Genomic DNA, 20,262 nt, shown 5'->3' on the forward strand with positions numbered 1-20,262 from the left:
GATACAGATCTAGATGTCAAATGGTGCAAACCAAAAGCGTTGGGTAGTTGAAAAGATTTTATAAATATTTAGCAGTTACATTCTGATCTAATGGGAAATGTGTATTCATTATATCACACAAATTGTTCCTTTAATGACCAACAGATCTTGGTGAGAGCCTGGATTCCATCTCTCTCTTTTTTTTTTTTTTTAAAGTATAATAGGGGCTAGGAGGTTTGGGCCTATATTTAAATTTCTCAGGAGGTAATGTTGGTGGGGTTTGCATTTTTAATAGTAAGCAAATCGGAATGCCATCTTTAAGTCAATATTTTACGTAATGCCATTCCTAAATTCCACCCCATCACACCCCATGAACCTTCAAATAGGCCAAGTACCTACTACTCACGGAGGGATGATACTTTTACCTGTGTACACAACTGAATGCTTGGGCTTGAATACATGAATAAGGCATTCTTCTATACAATACAGGCATATTTTTTCAAAATGTAAAATTTTACATTTTGAAATATACACCTGTACATGTAAATGCTAGTGCCAGTGTTTACACATGTATAGCTGTATACAGTGTTTTTTGTACTGTAGGTCTATGGGCACTGCAGCTGTGGCTCCTGGGAACCTCAACTACAGCCGTGCTTTACTCTGCATGCCCATAAGCCTTAAAGTGGAAGTAAACCCACCTGTCGTTTTTAGCCAAGGAAGCTGCCATCTTCGCCTCTGTAATCTACAACTGCCATGATGCTGCACATGTGATCAGTTAAGACACCAGCTATTGGATGGTTTGACAGTTTCGTTGAGAGCACAACGAATGGGAGTGTCACATTTCCGACATGTGCCAGAAATGCAACAGTTGCATGGATGGGTTTACTTCCGCTTTAAATATGGCTGTGTGCAGGTGCCCAAAAACTGAGAAATTGTCCAATACACTACATGACTGACTGGAAAATTATTGGGATTTTCCTACCCATCCAATTGCTTTCATCTTCATTTGGATTCAACACAACATGCAAGAAGGTTCTAAATGGTAGTAAAAAAAATTTTTGCTAGATCCAATAAGAATATGTAATTGCTAATTTTACTGAAGTATCTGTTCAATATGATGTATGGCCAGCATGACACACTATAGCAGTGATGGCAAACCTTGGCACCCCAGATGTTTTGGAACTACATTTCCCATAATGCTCATGCACTCTGCAGTGTAGCTGAGCATCATGGGAAATGTAGTTCCAAAACATCTGGGTTGCCAAGGTTCACCATCACTGCACTATAAAGTCTCGTTTATCAAAATGACCCTCAGTACTGCCCCATATGTCATAAAAAAAAAAAAAAAAAGTTTCGGAATCAAATGGTATAGGATAACTGGGGCCATTCTTATAGCAGACACTTCAATAAATGGCAGCCACTGTTATGTATTTTAGAAAATGTTGAAGTTCAAATAAATGTATGTTATATGTGCTGTTTTAATATAAATTGGCAGTAACAAATAATTGATATAGAGAGCCAAACTAATCAACATAATTCTGAAGAGGCATCACAGCCCCCCGACTTTACAGCTGCTGAGGTGCTAGGACTCTTATTACACCCTTCCATCCACAAACTCATTGCACACCAGTGTTCAGCTGCTTGGCACTCCTAGATTTCAGCAAGCCACAAAGCTTCTTAATGGGCAACTTCATCACAACCCAAGTATGCTGCTTCACACAAAGATTCTTTGTATCACACAAACTGAGATCAGTGACATCAATGGCCATCTCTATCACTAAAAGGAAGTTTTAAAGGAACCACCAGAATAGTAAATATACAGTATATTGTGAAAGGAGATAGGAACATCTAGACCAGTGCCTCAAAACTCTGGTCCTCTGAACTAAATAAAAGACTGTTATCCAGAGTTCCAGGTAAGAACCGGAATGGGAAGAGGGAAATGGTGACAGGGGACTTAGGGAAAAAAGAAGGCCTTTTGCAACACCGAATACAGTGTTGGAGGAACAAGGGCTGTAGCATATCCCTTCGCTGATTCTTATGCCGCGTACACACGGTCGGACTTTTCGGCTACAAAAGTCCGATGGACCAAATCCGGCGGACAATCCGACCGTGTGTGGTCTGCATTGGACTGCATCGGACTTCCGACGGACCGATTCGGTCGGAAATCCGACCTAGTTTAGATTTGAAGCCTGCTTCAAATCTTTACGTCGTAACTCCGCCGGACTGAGTTCCTGACGGAAAGCCCATTCGTCTGTATGCTGGTCCGACGGACCAGATACGACGCAGGGGCAGGGTACTGCATCTCACGCTCGCTACAATAGGAAAAACAAATTTTCCTATTGTGGCAAGCGCAGGGCATTAGGTCTGGTATGGATTTTAAGGGGAACCCCCTACGCCAAAAAAATGGCGTGGGGTTCCCCCAAAATCCATACCAGTCCCCGATCCAAGCACGCAGCCCGGCCAGTCAGGAAAGGGGGTGGGGACGAGCGAGCGCCCCCCCCCCCGAACCGTACCAGGCCGCATGCCCTCAACATGGGGGGGTGCTTTGGGGGAGGGGGGCGCCCTGCGGCCCCCCTCACCCCAAAGCACCTTGTCCCCATGTTGATGAGGACAAGAGCCTCTTCACGACAACCCTGGCCGTTGGTTGTCGGGGTCTGCGGGTGGGGGGCTTATCGGAATCCGGGAGCTCCCTTTAATAAGGGGGCCCCCAGATCCCGGCCCCCCACCTTATGTGAATGAGTATGGGGTACATGGTACCCCTACTCATTCCCCTAGGGAAAAAGTGTCAATAAAACTGCACAGGTTTTTAAAGTGATTTATTAGACAGCTCTGGGGTCTTCTTCCGGCTTCAGGGGTCTCCCCGGTTCTTCACCGTGCTCTCCAGGTCTTCTGCCGGGCTCCTCCGCTATCTTCTGCTCTTTTGCAGCTCTTTTGTTAGCAGGGGCCCGGACTTCTGACTCCTGCCTTCCGCCTTCTTCCTTCTCTTTTTCCGATGTTGACACGACGCTCTCTCCGGCTGGAATGCTCTCTGAGCGCTTCGATGTGACTTATATAGGCGGTGACACCGCCCCCTTATGCTGTCACAGTCCCTGGGACTGTGACGACATAAGGGGGCGTGGTCATCACCCGGTGCGGTGGCGAAGTGAAAGCGGGTACCTGTCAAAACCGGGTACCCGATCCCCCCTCCCTGAAAGGTGCCAAATGTGGCAGCGAAGGGGGGGGGGGGAGGAGACAAACAATCGGAGGTTCCCCTTTTGGGTGGAGCTCCACTTTAAGTAACTCAATGTACAGATAGGGCTTTTGATGATAAACAGAATTTCCTGTTCTGCATACTTGTTCCAGGCTGGTGACTTAGAAATGATTGAAACTAGAGGAAAGACTTTTTAACAAAGAAGCATTTTCAGCTTCAGCAATAGCAGCCTTCGCGTTTCTTTTAAGAAGGGATTCAATTTAACCAGAGCATGACAGGGATAGTAATATATAATATAAAATAAAATATCCTCCTGGCAGACCTGAGCAGGGAAGTTGCAGATGGCTGGCACAGTGACAGGGACCCGTGCTTTACCTGGACTTAGTCATGTGTCAGCTAGCTGGGGAAAGTATTATGTCATGTGATCCATGATGGCATGAGCATCATCACCGTTCTCTGCATTCAGATGCTTCCCTGCATAGCTCTGCCTGAAGGATCTATTTTTTGCCAGTACATCTACCCCTGCCATGCTCTAATATTACAGTATCTCACAAAAGTAAGGACACCCCTCACATTTTTGTAAATATTTTATTATTATTCTTCATTGACAACACTGAAGAAATGACACTTTGCTACAATGTAAAGTAGTGAGTGTACAGCTTGTATAACAGTGTAAATTTGCTGTCCCCTCAAAATAACTCAACACACAGCCATTAATGTCTAAACTGCTGGCAACAAAAGTGAGTACACCTGTAAGTGAAAATGTCCAAATTGGGCCCAATTAGCCATTTTCCCTCCCCGGACTCGTTAGTGTTACAAAGTCTCAGATGTGAATGGGGAGCAGGTGTATTAAATTTGGTGTTATTGCTCTCACTCTCTCATACTGGTCACTGGAAGTTCAACATGGTACCTCATGGCAAAGAACTCTCTGAGGATCTGAAAAAAAAGAATTGTTGCTCTACAAAAAGAAGTTGAGTACACATGCTCAGCGTCATATGCAGAGGTTGTCTTTGGGAAATAGACGTATGAGTGCTGCTAGCATTGCTGCAGAGGTTGAAGGGGTGGGGGGGGGGGGGGGGGTCACCCTGTCAGTGCTCAGACCATACGCCGCATACTGTATCAAATTGGTCTGCATGGCTGTCATCCCAGAAGGAAGGCTCTTCTAAAAATGATGTACAAGAAAGCCTGCAGTTTGCTGATGACAAGCAGATAAGGACATGGATTACTGGAACCATGTCCTGTGGTCTGATGAGACCAAGATAAACTTATTTGGTTCAGATGGTGTAAAGCGTGTGTGGCGACAACCAGGTGAGGAGTACAAAGGCAAGTGTGTCTTGCCCACAGTCAAGCATGGTGGTGGGAGTGTCATGGTCTCATGAGTGCTGCTGGCACTGGGAAGCTACAGTTCATTGAGGGAACCATGAATGCCAACATGTACTTTGACATACTGAAGCAGAGCATGATCCCCTCCCTTCGGAGACTGGGCCGCAGGGCAGTATTCCAATACGAGAACGACCCCAAACACTCCTCCAAGATGACCACTGCCTTGCTAAAGAAGCTGAGGGTAAAGGTGATGGACTGGACAAGCATGTTTCCAGACCTATACCCTATTTGAGCATCTGTGGGGCATCCTCAAACAGAAGGCCGAGGAGCACAAGATCTCTAACATCCACCAGCTCCGTGATGTCATCATGGAGGAGTGGAAGAGGACTCCAGTGGCAACCTGTGAAGCTCTGGTGAACTCCATGCCCAAGAGAGTTAAGGCAGTGCTGGAAAATAATGATGGCCACACAAAAATATTGACACTTTGTGCCCAATTTGGACATTTTCACTTAGGGGTGTACTCACTTTTGTTGCCAGTGGTTTAGACATTAATGGCTGTGTGTTGAGTTATTTTGAGGGGGCAGCAATTACACTGTTATACAAGCTGTACACTCACTACTTTACATTGTAGCAAAGTGTCATTTCTTCAGTGTTGTCACATGAAAAGATATAATAAAATATTTACAAAAACGTGAGGGGTGTACTCACTTTTATGAGATACTGTATCTGTATCTTGGTGGGAAAGGTGTGGGGAGGGAGCTATCGGGAGGCACTGTCACTGTGCCCATTTAGAGGACAGTATCTCTTTAAATGAATGCATATTATTATGTCCAAAGCTAAAATTTTTTTTTTTTTCATATTTCTTACATCAGATCAGGCTTCTCTTATTGCCAAATAGAGCCCACTGTAGCAAGCCAAACTGCCATTGCCAGAGTGGAGAGAAATGTGATCCTCTGTCTTTATTTTTAGTAGAACAATTGCAGATGATAACACTTGCACTAGAGTTCTGTAACATGAAGCACAAAGGTCACACACAGCTGGGGAAAGTATTTATAAAAGTGCTTTCTTTCTACATGTCAGAACTGGATAGTGGAGAAAGCAACTGTTTGCTTTAGGCTTTGAACATGATAAAGGGTTAGTTTCATCTGCAAATATGGATCTAGCCATAGGATACTGGAATTTGGACCGACCCGGGACTTTCCTTCCATATGGTGTAAATCTCTTTTCAGATAGAGCTGCCTTAGGAAAATGCCTCATTTAACAAAGATTCTTAAATTAAAGGGCTTTGTGTGAAGCAACCAGATTCTTTAATATACATCCTGTGCTGGGCAAATAAAGGAGGATCCTCACCATGATCTGGTGTTAGTTTGTATATTCAGCCTAATGTCTGAATCAAGCTAACCAAAAGATATTAGGTAGTGGTCAGATATATGGACATAAAACAGATTTTATTACACTTTTTTTTTTTTTTTTTTTTAATAATTGTTTCAAACACCAGGTGTGTAGGTTCATATAGAGGGTGAGTGTGGCAGGAAACCAAGATACTAAAATATACAAAGATTCTTTAGCTCATGGTTGGCTTGTAGGTGAAGTGCAGCATGGTGCATCAGAAATAATTCAGTGTCAGGTGCAATATAAAACCTGTACTGAGGTACGACTTAGGGGTATTTCGTAAGTGGTTTGTTATATAGTTAATTCAGCAACACTGAAGGTCTGGTAGAGTGTGTTATACTAAGCCAGACGCGAGAGAGAGACATTTGGCATCACCTATCCCCTGACAAGAACACTAAGGGGTGGAATGCTGCTGGGGGGACCCAGCCGGGGCACAGGATGATCCCATTAGGGGTGCTCGGGACGGGTATGACCCCCTAGACCAATGGTTTCCTTAGCCAGTGTTCCTACCACCCATTCTTACCGATTAGCCAGGAGTAAGGACTACTTCTTCTACCAGTCAACCCTTGGTGGTGCCCCGAAACATTAGCTGGGGCCATGTTGCTGATACCTTGTTTTAGTCACACCTGTTAATGATGTTGCTCATCTTTCCTTATGTTGTGCCGATGTTCTGTCTTGCCTACATTTTGATTTAAAAAATAAAACCTGTACTGAAATAACACAGCAACGGTTCCCAACAAACCCGGAGGGAAGGCTGCCCAAACGGGCACACTCACTGAAAGAAGTGGTTTAGAGCCACCCCCCCCCCCACCCCCCAATATATATTTCTTCTTCTGGGTTATTACACCTGTAAATAAATTGTTGCTCTGAAGAAGAGAAATGTTTTCCTAACAGTTCACATTAAAAATAGGGGTTTAGTTTGCGCACATTTGCAAATACACGCGTAAGCTGCAGAGGCCGCATCAAGACACCCCAGTATTATCTGCAGTCCTAACTCTATAAATTTTGAAAGTCTCCATAGTAGGAGGCATATATAGTAATGGATAGATTGAGGGCAGGTTTGCCTGGAGGGAGCCCACTCCTCAAAAGACACAGGAGCACACTGGACACCCAGCAATTGCACAATGGCAGGTTTCTAGTGCTCCCCCACACCAAATAACCAACAGTACAAACAAACCGTAACTGCCCCAACCTATGACTGGCTGACGGATTATCCATCCAAGGCTCATGTGAAGTGACACTTTAGGAAACCTTGTCCATTTACAATGTCCTTCCTCTAATAATCCAGGACCACTTGTGCGAGAGGGCACTACTCCCATATCTTCCCCAGGTTCTTGTTTCTGGAAGCACTGGCTGATAAAAAGGATTGTGCATCTACAGGCAGGTTTTAGATACCTTAAAGGAAATGTCAACGAAGGTTGACATTGTTCACCTACTTCTGAAAATGCTAGTTGCCTGTATGTCTCTGGCTTTTATACTTTTAGTCACTAACTCAGAATAAGATGTGAATTCAGAACTGTTTGAGGGCAGTAATTATAGAAATCACTAGGTGAGAATAAAATGTTTTTTTGTTTTTTTTTGGTTTTTTTTTTAGAAGAGGTCAGTACATGTTTAAACTACATGTTTTGATCACAGCAAAGGACAATATATGGCACTAGCCGTTCTCTTTCTACAAGATTAGAAGGATATCATTATTGGGTAATTAACCTAGATATGTTGTAACCACTAGCACTGCTACTACAAAGTCACCTGTGAATGTAGCCTGTATGAGATCACAGGGTGTCTTACAGAAAACTGAAATGTGTTTCCTCAGACCTCTTTAATCAGTCCACTAAGACCTCTACTGTGCAATGTTCAAAGGATATGACACATACTGTGTCACAATGATCACTTCCATCTCTGTCAGACAATTACCCTGACAATTGACAAAGCTCTGCCTTTTACCTTTGCTACCCACGGTGCAATCATTTGACTTCAAAAGTTACCCTACAATAAAGGAAGTACTGTACTTAGGATAGGACAGAAAGTTTTCTTTTTTTTCACAATACACACTAAATGGAGAAAATAATTTTATCAAAAAAAAAAAAAAACGTAGCAAACCCCAATGTCACAATGCTCAATGCACATTAGACTGACATTGTTAAACTTTCTTAAAGTAAAATTCAACCAAAAAATATGTTTTTCTCTTCATTTCTTCCATGGGATCTATACTGCTGTCCAAGACAATATGAAACTCTGGTCCTTCTGAGACAGTCGGGGGATCTGATGGGAGTTGAACTTCCAGGTTCCTTTGGAGTGTATGCTCAGTACCTATTTATGGTAAAGGAATTGGTGACAGCAAAATCCTAGACAGCAGAACAAAATAATCAAGGATCGACCCTTATTCGACTCCTCCCAAGCTTAAACTGCAATATGTGAATAATGATCCAGAAATGTTGAAAATGTGTTTATTATATTTTTCATCGACTGCCTGCTATATTATCTCTGCTTTCCCGTCTCGATAACCCTCATTTCTAACTAATCCAGTGTCCCCATTAAAATAGGAAACAAATTATGATACTTCAAGTGTCACTGCACACTGAGATGGCCAGGGATTTTGGGATATAATAATGCATATGCTTGCTTTCACATTTTTGCGCTGGGGAAAAGCATGCAAAATTGTGTGCAGTCCCACAGCACATGAAAACCTGTGTCCCTCCGTTTTTTATTTCTCCATAAACATGAAAAGACTCTGCTCTTTGAGCTCCAAATTTGGGGCTCTTTTGTACGTTGGAGGCAGAAATACAGTGTTGCAGGTCAGCAAGAGAGGAAGTAGAAGTCATTTTTGCTAATATAGTGCTGTAATACTTAAAGCTTAAGGAGGAACTGCAGTCTGCTCACATAAGTTGTAATAAAAACATCTTTGCCATTCTGAAGCTTCACGCCAACGACTTTGCATATTATTTTATATATACTGCGATTCTGTACTTGCCAAATATGATGCAGAAATCTCCCTCCACTGAGTCTGGCTGTAACAATTTTAACTGTGGACAGCTGAAACTGCTGCCTGTTCACTTCCTGGATCCAAACAGACACACAGAGGCACACCACCAGCTCTGCAGCTCTCATTGGCCCTCTTATGACTCATCCCTACTCCCTTCCTGGCAAACTCTCAGGAGAGTGAGAGAGTGAGCTGTGCATGATGTCATAAGCCTAAGCTTTTTACCAGACATGAAACAGGTAGTGGGCTGTATAAGGTATTTACTGGCAGAAGAAAAATGTTTTACTATCCAAAGTTAAAACAAAAAGGACAGAAGATTTAATAGATGGAAATTTGAAAAAATGACTGGAGTTCCGCTTTAAATATTAGTTTGGAATTCACAATCAGCAAGTTGGCTTTATGATCGTTCTGTGATTGGAGGAAGGCAGATTGTGACGTTTATTGGCTCCTCCTCCAAATCACAGATTATCTTGCATTCACTGAAAAACAAATGCAAGGCTTTTTATGGATGGAGGAGATGCCGAGCAAGTGACCTACAGTGGTCAGTGTACTGGAAACAGAACTACAAGTCTTACTGCCGAATGTTTGTCGACGAGACTGCTACCCGAGTAAAAGTAAGATGTGTAACAAACACTGCAGTAACAATGGGTCACACATCATTAGAGCCACTTTATTTTTATTGTGCAAATGGCCAGAAATCATTTTAACTGATCTGGGCTTTATTCCTTTATACTACATTTCATAATGACTGCAGATATAATACCAATATACAGATACAATTTCATAATAACTCCAGAGACAATCTACCAAAGTATTCATCAGCAGCTCTTTATATAAGCAAATCTACTTCGCAGTGCCTCTATCTGTCAACTGAAACCATATTCCCAAAGTAATAACAACATCAGCCAGTCAGGTGGATCAGTCTGTCGGCAGATGAGGCTTTGGAAACACATAGTTTTCTAATACTATTTATTTATAGAGTGGCAAATATAAGCCAGGAGGTAGAGAGGGTCTTGTAGTGGTCACATTCTTTTACAGCTACATAATTTTTCTGCTGCACTTTCCGCTGAGGCAGGCAAACACTTGGTAAGATATGAGTTTTAACTTGCAGCTTTGCCCCTCACCTAGCTCAACGCACCATAGAAATGACTAATTTGTACAGTAAACTCAACCTGTGTAAACAAAGAGGAGGATGTAACAAATGGGGTGGGGGAGGGGTGACGTACACCAGTATTGTTAAAAAGGTCAGCATACCCAATTTGTATTTCAATTTTTGGTAGCTGCTGGGAGATTTTCTTATATCTGTAGGGAACTCTATTGGTGGGATGTTCTATAACGCCAAACGTATGTGGATGCCAACCCAAACTACTGAATTCTGGTGTTTCCAGCGAAGGGTACTGTGAATGCTAAACCAAAGACATTTTAGGCTCTTCTAACCTTGTGACAACAATTTGGGGGAGGACCTTTCCCATCATGACTGTGCTCCTGTGTACAAAGACAAGTCCATAAAGACAAGATTTGATCAGTTTGGTGTTGAAGAACTTGAAGAACTTGACTGGCCTGCACAAAGCCCTGATCTCAACACTACTGAACACCTTTTGGGTGAACTGGAATGTTAACTGTAATTCAAGACTTCTCACCTGACATCAGTACCAGAAAGCATTACTTTGGTTGAATGGACAAAAATTCCTATGGAACACATTCACATCAATGCATTTTTTGTGCCTCTGCATTTTTGGAAAAGGTCGGGAACTTTTTTTCCCCGCAAAATGCAGAGTTTTGCATGTAACCAGTATATAGCTGGCTGCTAAGGAGCGGGTCTCCTGATGCTCTCTTCTCCCCGAGCTGTCTTCTCCCGCGCTGAGGTCTTCTTCCTCACCGCCAGTTACCTGCTAAAAACAAAAATGTCAGCTCTTGTCCTGATGCTGTCTTCCTCTGTTGTGACGTCCCCCGCTGTCTGACATCTCTTATGTAGCCATGGGGCATGGTCATCCAATGAAGTCACTGGACAGCTCGCCCCCTGTGACATCATCGGATGGCCATGCCCCATGACTACATAAGAGATGTCAGACAGCGAGTGATCGTTACAACGAAGGAGGAAAGCATCAGGACAAGAGTGGACATTTTTGTTTTTATTGGTTAACCGGCGGTGAGGAAGGAGATAGCACCGGGAGAGACGGCGGTGGGAGAAGACAGAGCTATTTTTTTTAAATAAAGGACTTGTAAAAAAAAAAAAAAAAAAAGGAAGGAGCCGGTTTTTGACATTCACTGCTTTTTTGGTGAATGGGCAGGGGAACAATGTCCCCGATGCTCGTTCACATGGGGGGGCCGGGATCTGGGCCCCCCCTTGTTAAAAGGTGGCTTCCAGATTCCAATAAGCCCCCCGCCCACAGAGCCCAACAACCACCGGCCAGGGTTGTCTGGAAGAGGCCCTTGCCCCCATCTAACCACCCACTCCCCCACATTGAGGGCATGCGGTCTGGTATGGTTCGGGGGGGGGGGGCGCTCGCTCGTCCCTTCCCTGACCTGCTGGTCTGAATGCTCGGATAAGGGTCTGGTATGGATTTTGGGGGGTCCCAACGTCAATTGTTTTTGTGATTTTTTTTTTTTTATGCATTTAGCTGTTAGCAGGGAAGCCCACTGACAGCTGATGACTCGTCGGTTGTTAAGGACGCAGGGGCCAGCTTCCCGACCCACTGCTTAGCGACCAGCTATATACAATAAATGTAAAAAATAAAAAAATAAAAAACTACACAAATTGCGGCAAAATTGCAGAAAGCACAGCAAAAAGCACTGCAGAAACTCTCAAAAGCAACATGCATAGATGTGAATCGAGCCCATAGGTGTGCGCAGCCTATTGCATTAGGGTGTGCACCCTTAAGCTCAAACACATATGTGAGTGTATGCGTCTACATATATATGACCCCGTCACATTGATCTCCCTGCCGGAACAGTAAAAGAGAAGACCATAAACACTTCTCCTATGGCAGAGCCGTTAAGAGGGAGATCTTTCCCTGTTACTGCTGCTACACAGAGCGATAACACTAATGTGCACGGGGTGATTAGGGTGTGCCTGGGCACCCCCGGCACACCCTGTGCGCACGCCTATGATCGAGCCTAAAGGGGGCTGAATACAAATGCACAGAACACTTTTGAGATTTTTATTTGTAAAAAATTTTGAAAACCATTTATCATTTTCCTTCCACTTCACAATCATGTGCCACTTTTTGTTGGTATAGCATATAAAATCCCAATAAAATACATTTACGTTTTTGGTTGTAACATGACAAAATGTGGAAAATTTCAAGGGGTATGAATACTTCTTCAAGGCACTGTAAGTACAGTGCTAATTAGGCCACAAGTTTTTGACCATATGGTTTATCTGTGATTGAATTTCTGGCTCTGCACACCCGCTGTGCCCTATATGATGGGTTTCCTCTACATCAGGGATGTCAAACTCAAATTCATCACGGAACACATCAGCAGTTGTATCTGGGGTGCACTACGTACAGAGTTCAGGAGTGTGTTATGTACAGAGTGCAGGATTACGCTAGGCACAGACTGCAGAGTTCAGGAGTGCGCTAGGCACAGACTGCAGAGTTCAGGAGTGCGCTAGGCACAAAGTGCAGAGTTCAGGGGTGCACTATGTAAAGAATGCAGGGTTTGGGGTATGCTACGTACAGAGTGCAAACTTCAGGGTTGTGCTGTGCACAGAGTGCAGGGTGTGCAACCTTAACCCCAAACTCCCCCAAAGCTTCCTTGCATACCTCTATCCTACCTAGCCCGGCTCTAGTACCTCCCTGTGTAGGCAGTGTGGCATGTAGAAGGATTGTGCTCTCCCTCTCTGGAGATCTGTCCCCGCCGTGCCCTGCTGAGTGCATGCAGGGATCTGTTCGATCCGGGAGCCACTGAGAGAAGCTTTCCCTTGTAGATCCAGAGGGCTTCTGTGTGCTTACAAGTGACAGCGGGGAGCAGGAGCGGAGGGCTAGAACCAGAGGCGGTGGCACAGGAGTTCTGCCATGTTTCGGCTGCAAAACTGGGTGCAAGGGCCACTTGACAAGACCTGGAGGGCCGGATTCCACCAGCAGGCCTTGTGTCTGACATATGTGCTCTAGATGCAAAGGTGATCGAAGATACTCAAAACCCCCTCGTGGACAAGAACAGAGCCAGGAATTATGGCAGGAATTACTTGCTGTTGGAGTTTTAAAGACATAAAAGAAAAGGCAAACAGTCCACCAGACTCCAATTAGAACTAAAATATATTTTTTGTGTGGACTGACCCTTTAACTTCATTATTATATTTTTTATAAAGTTTTTCAGTCATTTATTGCATGGTGAAATGGAAAGCTTTAGTAACTTTTAACCCTATATACACCACATCAACTAGATGTAATTTCAAAAAAGATAAAAAATAAAAAAAAAAAAGACTTTTCTCTTACTAACTGTATTTAATGGCATGATAGGAAGGTCCTGGCAAGTATAGATAATTCTAGGCATTAGATGATTCCGGATCTGGCCCTTTTTGGACTGGTTTGGGTTCATGAGAGTGTGCCACAACCCCTTACAAGTGTTCTGTGTTCTCAGGGAACAAAGCAAGAAAATCTTGCCAAAGTGACAGCACTGTGCCCAGTGCTGGTTTGGTCACCTTGCAGCTCTCCTCTGTCCTTGAGTGCCCCAAACAAGACAACTTGTGTGATTGAAGCTTTTGAGGAAGCTTGTTGAGTTAATAAACAGAGCCATTCTAATTTACACACAGAGATCATTCTATCAATTATGATATTGAAAAAGTCCCCATTAAATTGTAACAAAGAGAGTGAGGACACCTAATTTTATAAAATGATATGATTTGCAAATTCCTCCCCCTCTTCTATTCTCCCTTACACGGAGAGGGACAGATTTTTTAGTTCACAGAAAATAGACTGGAAAGCTGATACAACAATGACATTTTAGTTCAATGCACAGGAGATTTCAAGTATACTGGATTTCTACCAGGATCAATGGGGATTTTTCTGTACTTGCAGAAAATATTGTTATTAGCCTGAAAAAGAAAACCAAATCAGCCACCACATCTAAAGGGCTGTTAAACTGAAATACATTACATTTTTGTTCATTGGGTTTAGGTATCAATAAAGAAAATGAATTATGTTATTTAGTGGACCAACTTCCCTCACTATTACAGCTCTAAAAGGGAACTTTACTTGTTGATCTCCTCATTATCTTTGGTCTGGTTGGCAGACTAATCCCTTCATTGGATGTGCTCATCTTATGGAAACGTTGGGGCCCATTCGGATTTCCACTCTATTGCACATACACGCATATTGGTTACAGACGGCCTTTATTGCATCATAGGTAGCTCCTTGGATACATTTTAGGCATATTGAGTGGAATATATCCTGGAGTGACCTCAATATTACATCCCCAGAAGGGGTGATTGGTCTTTTGTGGATGGTCTGCTATATCCTCCCCATCCCAGTGTCAGCTTCAGGAGTGTTTGGCCTCTGGTTGCCTCCTTGATCTGTCCCAATAACGTTGTTGCATAATGCTAGGGTCTATTCCCTCATTGGATCCCAAGATAAGGTCCTAAAGAAGCTAGCTATGAGAAACGCATTGACCTTGTAGATCTTAACAATATGAGTCATGTGCATATGTGCATATAATGTGTATGTGCATATAATGTACTGTTGTCTTTGAAAAGTCTGAGAGACTTATGTTGAACCTTGCTAAAATATTTCTCTTAAAAAAAAAAAAAAATATATGTTTTTTAAACAAAAATAAAATGGAATATAAATGTTTATGAATTAAAAATGTCATCTCTCATGAACCAGTAAAAGTCAATTTTTTTTTTCCTTTTCTTCTGAAGCATAAATGATACATAACTACATGTCATATCGAATTTGTTCTTCAAAAAGGTTCTCATTGCTCACTTTACTTTGGAAACACTTCATTATAAGATCTAATTCTACCTGTAAGGCGTGGCACCCAAATTCTGGAAGTTCTCATCAGCTACCCCTGTAGTATAAGGCACTTCAATATCATCTAGCGTGGAAATATTTGAAAATTAAAAATGCTCCTTGCACTACTCTTGTTAAAGGAAACCTGTGACAAGACAAGGACTGAATCTGGCTACAATACATTATAAGTACAGCAAGTAAAATGGGGATTAGTGATATGGGAGGTAGACAATCAGCCATTAATATGCTAGTGCTACTACAGTACACAGGCTGAAAAGGGTTGAAAAGTGCAGGGCTTTTTTTCAGCGGGAACGTGGGGGAACACAGTTCCGGCACCTCCAGCACTGAATGCATGTAATGGTAAGGCATGCTGGAGGGTCTATGATGCTGGCTGCTGGGGGATCTATTGCAACTGGAAGGGATCTATTTTTGCATGGGGGATCTTATGTTGCTGAGGGGTAAATTGTTGCTGGGAGGGATTTACTCTTGTGGGAGAGGTCTAAAGTTGCTTGCTTCTGGAAGATCTGTTGTTGCTGGGTGGATCTATTGTTGCTGAGGTGGCATTTTGTAACAGGTGGCCCATTGTTGCTGGGTAGGTATAATGTGGAAGGGGTCTATTTTTGCTGGGGGATCTATTATTGCTGGGGGATCTATTGTTGCTGGGGGAAGATCCATTGTTGCTGGGTGGATCTGTTATTGCTGGGGGGGGGGGGGATCTAATGTGGCTGACATGGGATCCATTGTTGCTGGCTGCAGGGGATCTATTTTATTGTTTTTTTTGTTCTCATTAACAAATGGCATACAAAATTACTTAAAATAATACTTGGTACTATATTCTCTAAAAGAGGTGGGTAGGGGGCAGAACCAAGGGATGTTACTCAGGGGTGAAACCAAGGGATGTTACTCAGGGGTGAAACCAAGGGATGTTACTCAGGGGTGAAACCAAGGGATGTTACTCAGGGGTGAAACCAAGGGATGTTACTCAGGGGTGAAACCAAGGGATGTTACTCAGGGGTGCGTTGGGGCGGAACCAAGGGATGTTACTCAGGGGTGGGTAGGGGGCGGAGACAAGGGATAACTCAAAAGAGGGGGGTTCCTGCACCTATTCTCTGAGAAAAAAAAAAAAGCCCTGGCAAAGTGTTTGTATAGGGTTGGCCAAGCAGCTTCTGCAAATAGAAGCTCTGCTAAGTTTCAGGTTATTTAAAAAAAAAAAAAAAAAAGTATTTGCCATAAATGTGCATTTTTTTAAAGTTATTTCATCCATTTCAAGCTGTGCAGTACATGGCCATATCAGTCCCTGCCCACAGAGGAACTCACCTCTTAAGCCTACCATATACATACAGCCAATTTGGTCAAGTGCCAGTTAACCTACTAGTAAATTTTTGGGTTGTGGGAAATAAGCCATACAAACACAGGGAGAATGCACAAACCCAATGCAGATATGGTCATTGGAATCATACCCAAATGTCCGATGCATCAAGCCAAGAGTTCTAACCTTACAGCCAATCTGCAGCACTGAGTTAGGGACGATACAATGCAAGTGTAGAGATGGAAACATTACTACTTGTCCGGGGATAGACAACCTGCTGGCCACAACAACATTAAAAAATGCACTTTTCCCTATGGATATTTAGCTGCTCCCCCTCCTAGCATTATGCATGCCTATGGACACCTGAACAGACACATCTGACACAGCAGTAATATGAGACTGAAGGATTACAGGGGGTCACTGCTTCTCTGGCAAAGGGATAATGAAAAAAGTTGTAGCTGATGACTCACAGCAAGCACCATAACCACAGGCTGCACCCAAGTACGCATACATTACATTGTTACTTTTCCAACACAAATCCAAAGAGCTGGCTTTGGTAGACAACAAAGGACTCCGATGTGAATCAAGCAATAGCAACTGCTCATTATAGGCCGATTCAAGAAAGCAAACTTTTGGAAACCGTAACGACTAATCAGAATGGATTTTTCAGTGAAACATCACTTCTCAAACTCCTTAGTAGTAGACTGATAACACCTGGATGAGTACAGGACTGCTCATAAGAAAGATCTTTAGACTTTAAGAGCAGTGTGCAGTACGCATGAGTGAAATTCCAGTATAAACTGGGAGTTTTTGGTAACTTTTGCCAGTTTGATGAACTACATTGGAGTAAATAGACAAAATAGACAAAGTGAAATTAGGGTAGTTAATAAAGCATATCTAAATCCAAGAACACAGCTGATACTACTACAGCTTCTAGGTCCTTAGATGTGGTGGCTGCATTCGTTTTCTTTTTTTTCCCTTTATTCTAACCGGGTAATTCTGGCATTAACAGTTTCAATTCTAGGGCGACAACTGTACTGAACAGCATTATCAAGGCGTTAGGACTAAATAAATCCTCTCTCTTCTCCATAACACGTGAAGGTGTTTTTTAGTCCAGAGATTGCAGTTGACAATGCTTACTGATAACACTGTATGTGGAGCATAAAACACCTCCCTCCCCTCTCCATTACAAGGGGTGGTGTTTTGTAGTCCAAGAGATAGAAGGGAACAATGCTAACTGATAACACAGTGAGGATTACATAACACCTTCCTCACTTCTTCATTAAAGGGAAGGTATTTGATAATCCATGGGGATAGCAGGGAATAATGCTATTGATAATACTAGATTGTAAGCTCTAATGAGCAGGGCTCTCTGATTCCCCCTGTATTGAATTGGATTGTAATTGTACTGTCTGCCCTCATGTTGTAAAGCACTGCGTAAACTGTTGGAGCTATATAAATCCTGTATATTAATAATAATACGGTGTTAGGATTACATAAAACCCTCCTATTTGCTGCATAATGGTGAGGCATTTGTGGTTCATGAAGATAGCTGGGAGCAATGCTAACTGAGAACACTGCGCTAGGACTACATAACACCGCCATCTCTTCTCCATAACATGGGAGGTGTTGTGTGGTTCACGAAGATGCCAGGGAGCAATGCTAAATGATAACAGTCCAGAGACACTGCATACAGCAAGAGAACAGCTCACAAGATTTCTGGCTGGATAGACACAACATTGTTTTAATGGTGTGTTTAATAGATGAAAAATGAGAGCAAGTAAGAGAAAGGTTACCATTTACATACACTTTTAAGTGTGAAATAGACTTTGAATGCAGATTCACATCAATGGTTTGCAGCAAAGCAAGTTGCATGCATCAATATAATTTGGCACTATTCATTTTGAAAAACATCCCAATACACTGTGGGAACACGCATGCATTGCAGCACATTGTAACACATGGCAATGCACCATAGTGTCATGCAGCAAAAAGATTATGACATGTCTGATAACTGAGATGTTGTGGTGTGTCGGCAGTCCATTGAATTCAATGGGCTACCTTAACGCAGCGCGTTAACATGTGACATAATAATGGGGTTGATTTACTAAAGCTAGAGAGCAAAATCTGGTGCAGCTGTTTAAGGTAGCCAATCATCTTCTAACTTCAGCTTGTTTAATTAAAGCTTTGACCAAAAAAAAAAAAAAACACTGGAAGCTGATTTGTTTCTATACAGAGCTGCACCAGATTTTGCACTCTCCAGTTTTAGTAAATTGACCCCCATAGGATGCACCACGCAAATATAAATGATCCCTCAATGGCTCTTGACTATCCTGGACTTGTTCTAGAGCCTAAAAAATAAAACTTAAAAAAAAAAAAAAAAACACTGTCCCTTATTAGCCTCATTATTTGAGTCACAGAATTTTTTTTTATGTAACAATACAGAAAAAACAAAAACAAATACAAAACAAAAAACAAAACACATTATATAAACTGAATTAGCTGAATGACCCTAAAAAACCTACAATAAAGAAACAAAATATTGCTCAATAAGCAAATTCTTTCCAATAGAGTCACCAAAATAACTCCAATCAACCTGTGCAGTAACCAGTAGCTACCACACTATTATTGTACAGAATTTATTGCGCCAACAGTTTGCACAGCGCTTTACAATATGAAGGAAGGGAGAAGTAAAGTTTACTGTAGTCAGTTTAGTAAGATGAATTGATGGTTTGCCCATTATACACACCATAAACATTACAATCTGACTGTACAATCTCCTTCAGATCTACAAAAACTGTAATATCGAATAAACAATAGCTATACAATATCAGGACCTAAACTATCCATTATATTTGTATATAATCAGGCAGGCTCTTGTACGAAGTAGTTGTTGCCCCAGATCTAAAATAGATTGTACTTCTTATAATATTTTACTATATGACACAGTATTAAAAAAAAAAAAAAAAAAAAGCACTTCTGTGTACACTGTACCAATCGACAATATACTATAGAAAGTCGAACGCTTTACATTTCTGTTTTGTTATTGTACATGGAATGTCATATACTGTGAAAGTTAAAATAAAAACTCTTTTCTGATTAAAAAAAAAATAAAATAGATTGTAATGGGTGAGGACAGTTGTATGTGGATGGGCAGCGATGCCATGTCCTGCACTCACCTTTTATCCTCTCCATGCTCCTGTGCCCAGTGTACCATTCCCAGCACTGTCACTGTGCAGCCAGTCAATGGACTCCACTATTGGGACTCTCCTGATCTGATCACTGGGACTGGCCACAGATCCTCCTCCAAGTCCTTCATGTGAACATTTCACCTTTCCTAATTGCTTCCCTATGAGGACTGCTGTCTGCCAGAAGTCTTTGTTGATGTGAGCTGCTGGTCTTAGCAGAAGTGACTGCACTGAGCCCTCACCCCTCCTCTGTCCTTGCTTTGACAGGCAGGAGTTTGAAGCAACTAGTGAGCTTTTTCCTGTGTCCTGTGCCTCCTCCTGCCCCTAGATCAGAGGACACACAGGGTCCCAGTCATTCCCCACCCCCTCCCCTCCACTCCAAAGCCCACACATTGCTGACAAGCTTTTCCAGGGAGGGTCTGCTGCTGAGGAGTGCCCTGCCTCACCCTTCTTTCCACTCCAAGAGCTCCTCACATTCTCTCCTATGGGAGATTGGAGTGTGTGTGTGTGCCAGAAATATACCCCATGTAACAGGGATAGACAGGTGTGCTGCGAGGCATGGCTCAGTCTTCTTAGAGACTTTTCTTAAAGTGATATTAAACTCTCAGATTTTTAGTGCTTTCAGCATCTGACTTTATCACCTAGTGAACATGCAGCCCCTTTATCTTTTAATCCTTGCTATGTTCCTGTTTGAGCTGGTGCCATGGCACCTCTGTGCCAGGTTTCCTGTCTGGGAGGGTGGCTTCTTTCTCTTGCAGCATCCTATGGAGTCACCCTTGCATGCAGAGGCTAGAGTTGTGTCTCCCCATGCTACTGGAGGGGATGTACATGGCAACCAATCAGCTTCTATCTTTCATTTTTAAAGCTTAAAGGGGTTGTAAACTCTCCTGTTTTTTCACCTTAATGCATCCTATGCATTAACCACTTCAGCCCCAGAAGGATTTACGCCC

At 42.6% G+C, this 20,262-nt stretch overlaps 1 protein-coding gene across 2 annotated transcripts in view; it reads right to left on the reverse strand.

Moving 5' to 3' along the window:
- Nucleotides 1-19,692, reverse strand: part of AFAP1L1 (actin filament associated protein 1 like 1) — a 136,583-nt gene extending 116,891 nt beyond the window's left edge. For both annotated transcript variants that reach the window (XM_073620581.1, XM_073620580.1), the window contains exon 1: nucleotides 19,304-19,692. In XM_073620581.1, coding sequence (XP_073476682.1) covers nucleotides 19,304-19,319 — 16 coding nt within the window. In that variant the 5' untranslated portion in view covers nucleotides 19,320-19,692. The remainder of the gene's footprint in view (nucleotides 1-19,303) is intronic.
- Between the last annotated feature and the right edge of the window lie 570 nt (nucleotides 19,693-20,262).

This window comes from Aquarana catesbeiana, linkage group LG03 (genome assembly GCF_042186555.1).
Source record: "Aquarana catesbeiana isolate 2022-GZ linkage group LG03, ASM4218655v1, whole genome shotgun sequence".
Lineage (NCBI taxonomy): Eukaryota > Metazoa > Chordata > Amphibia > Anura > Ranidae > Aquarana > Aquarana catesbeiana.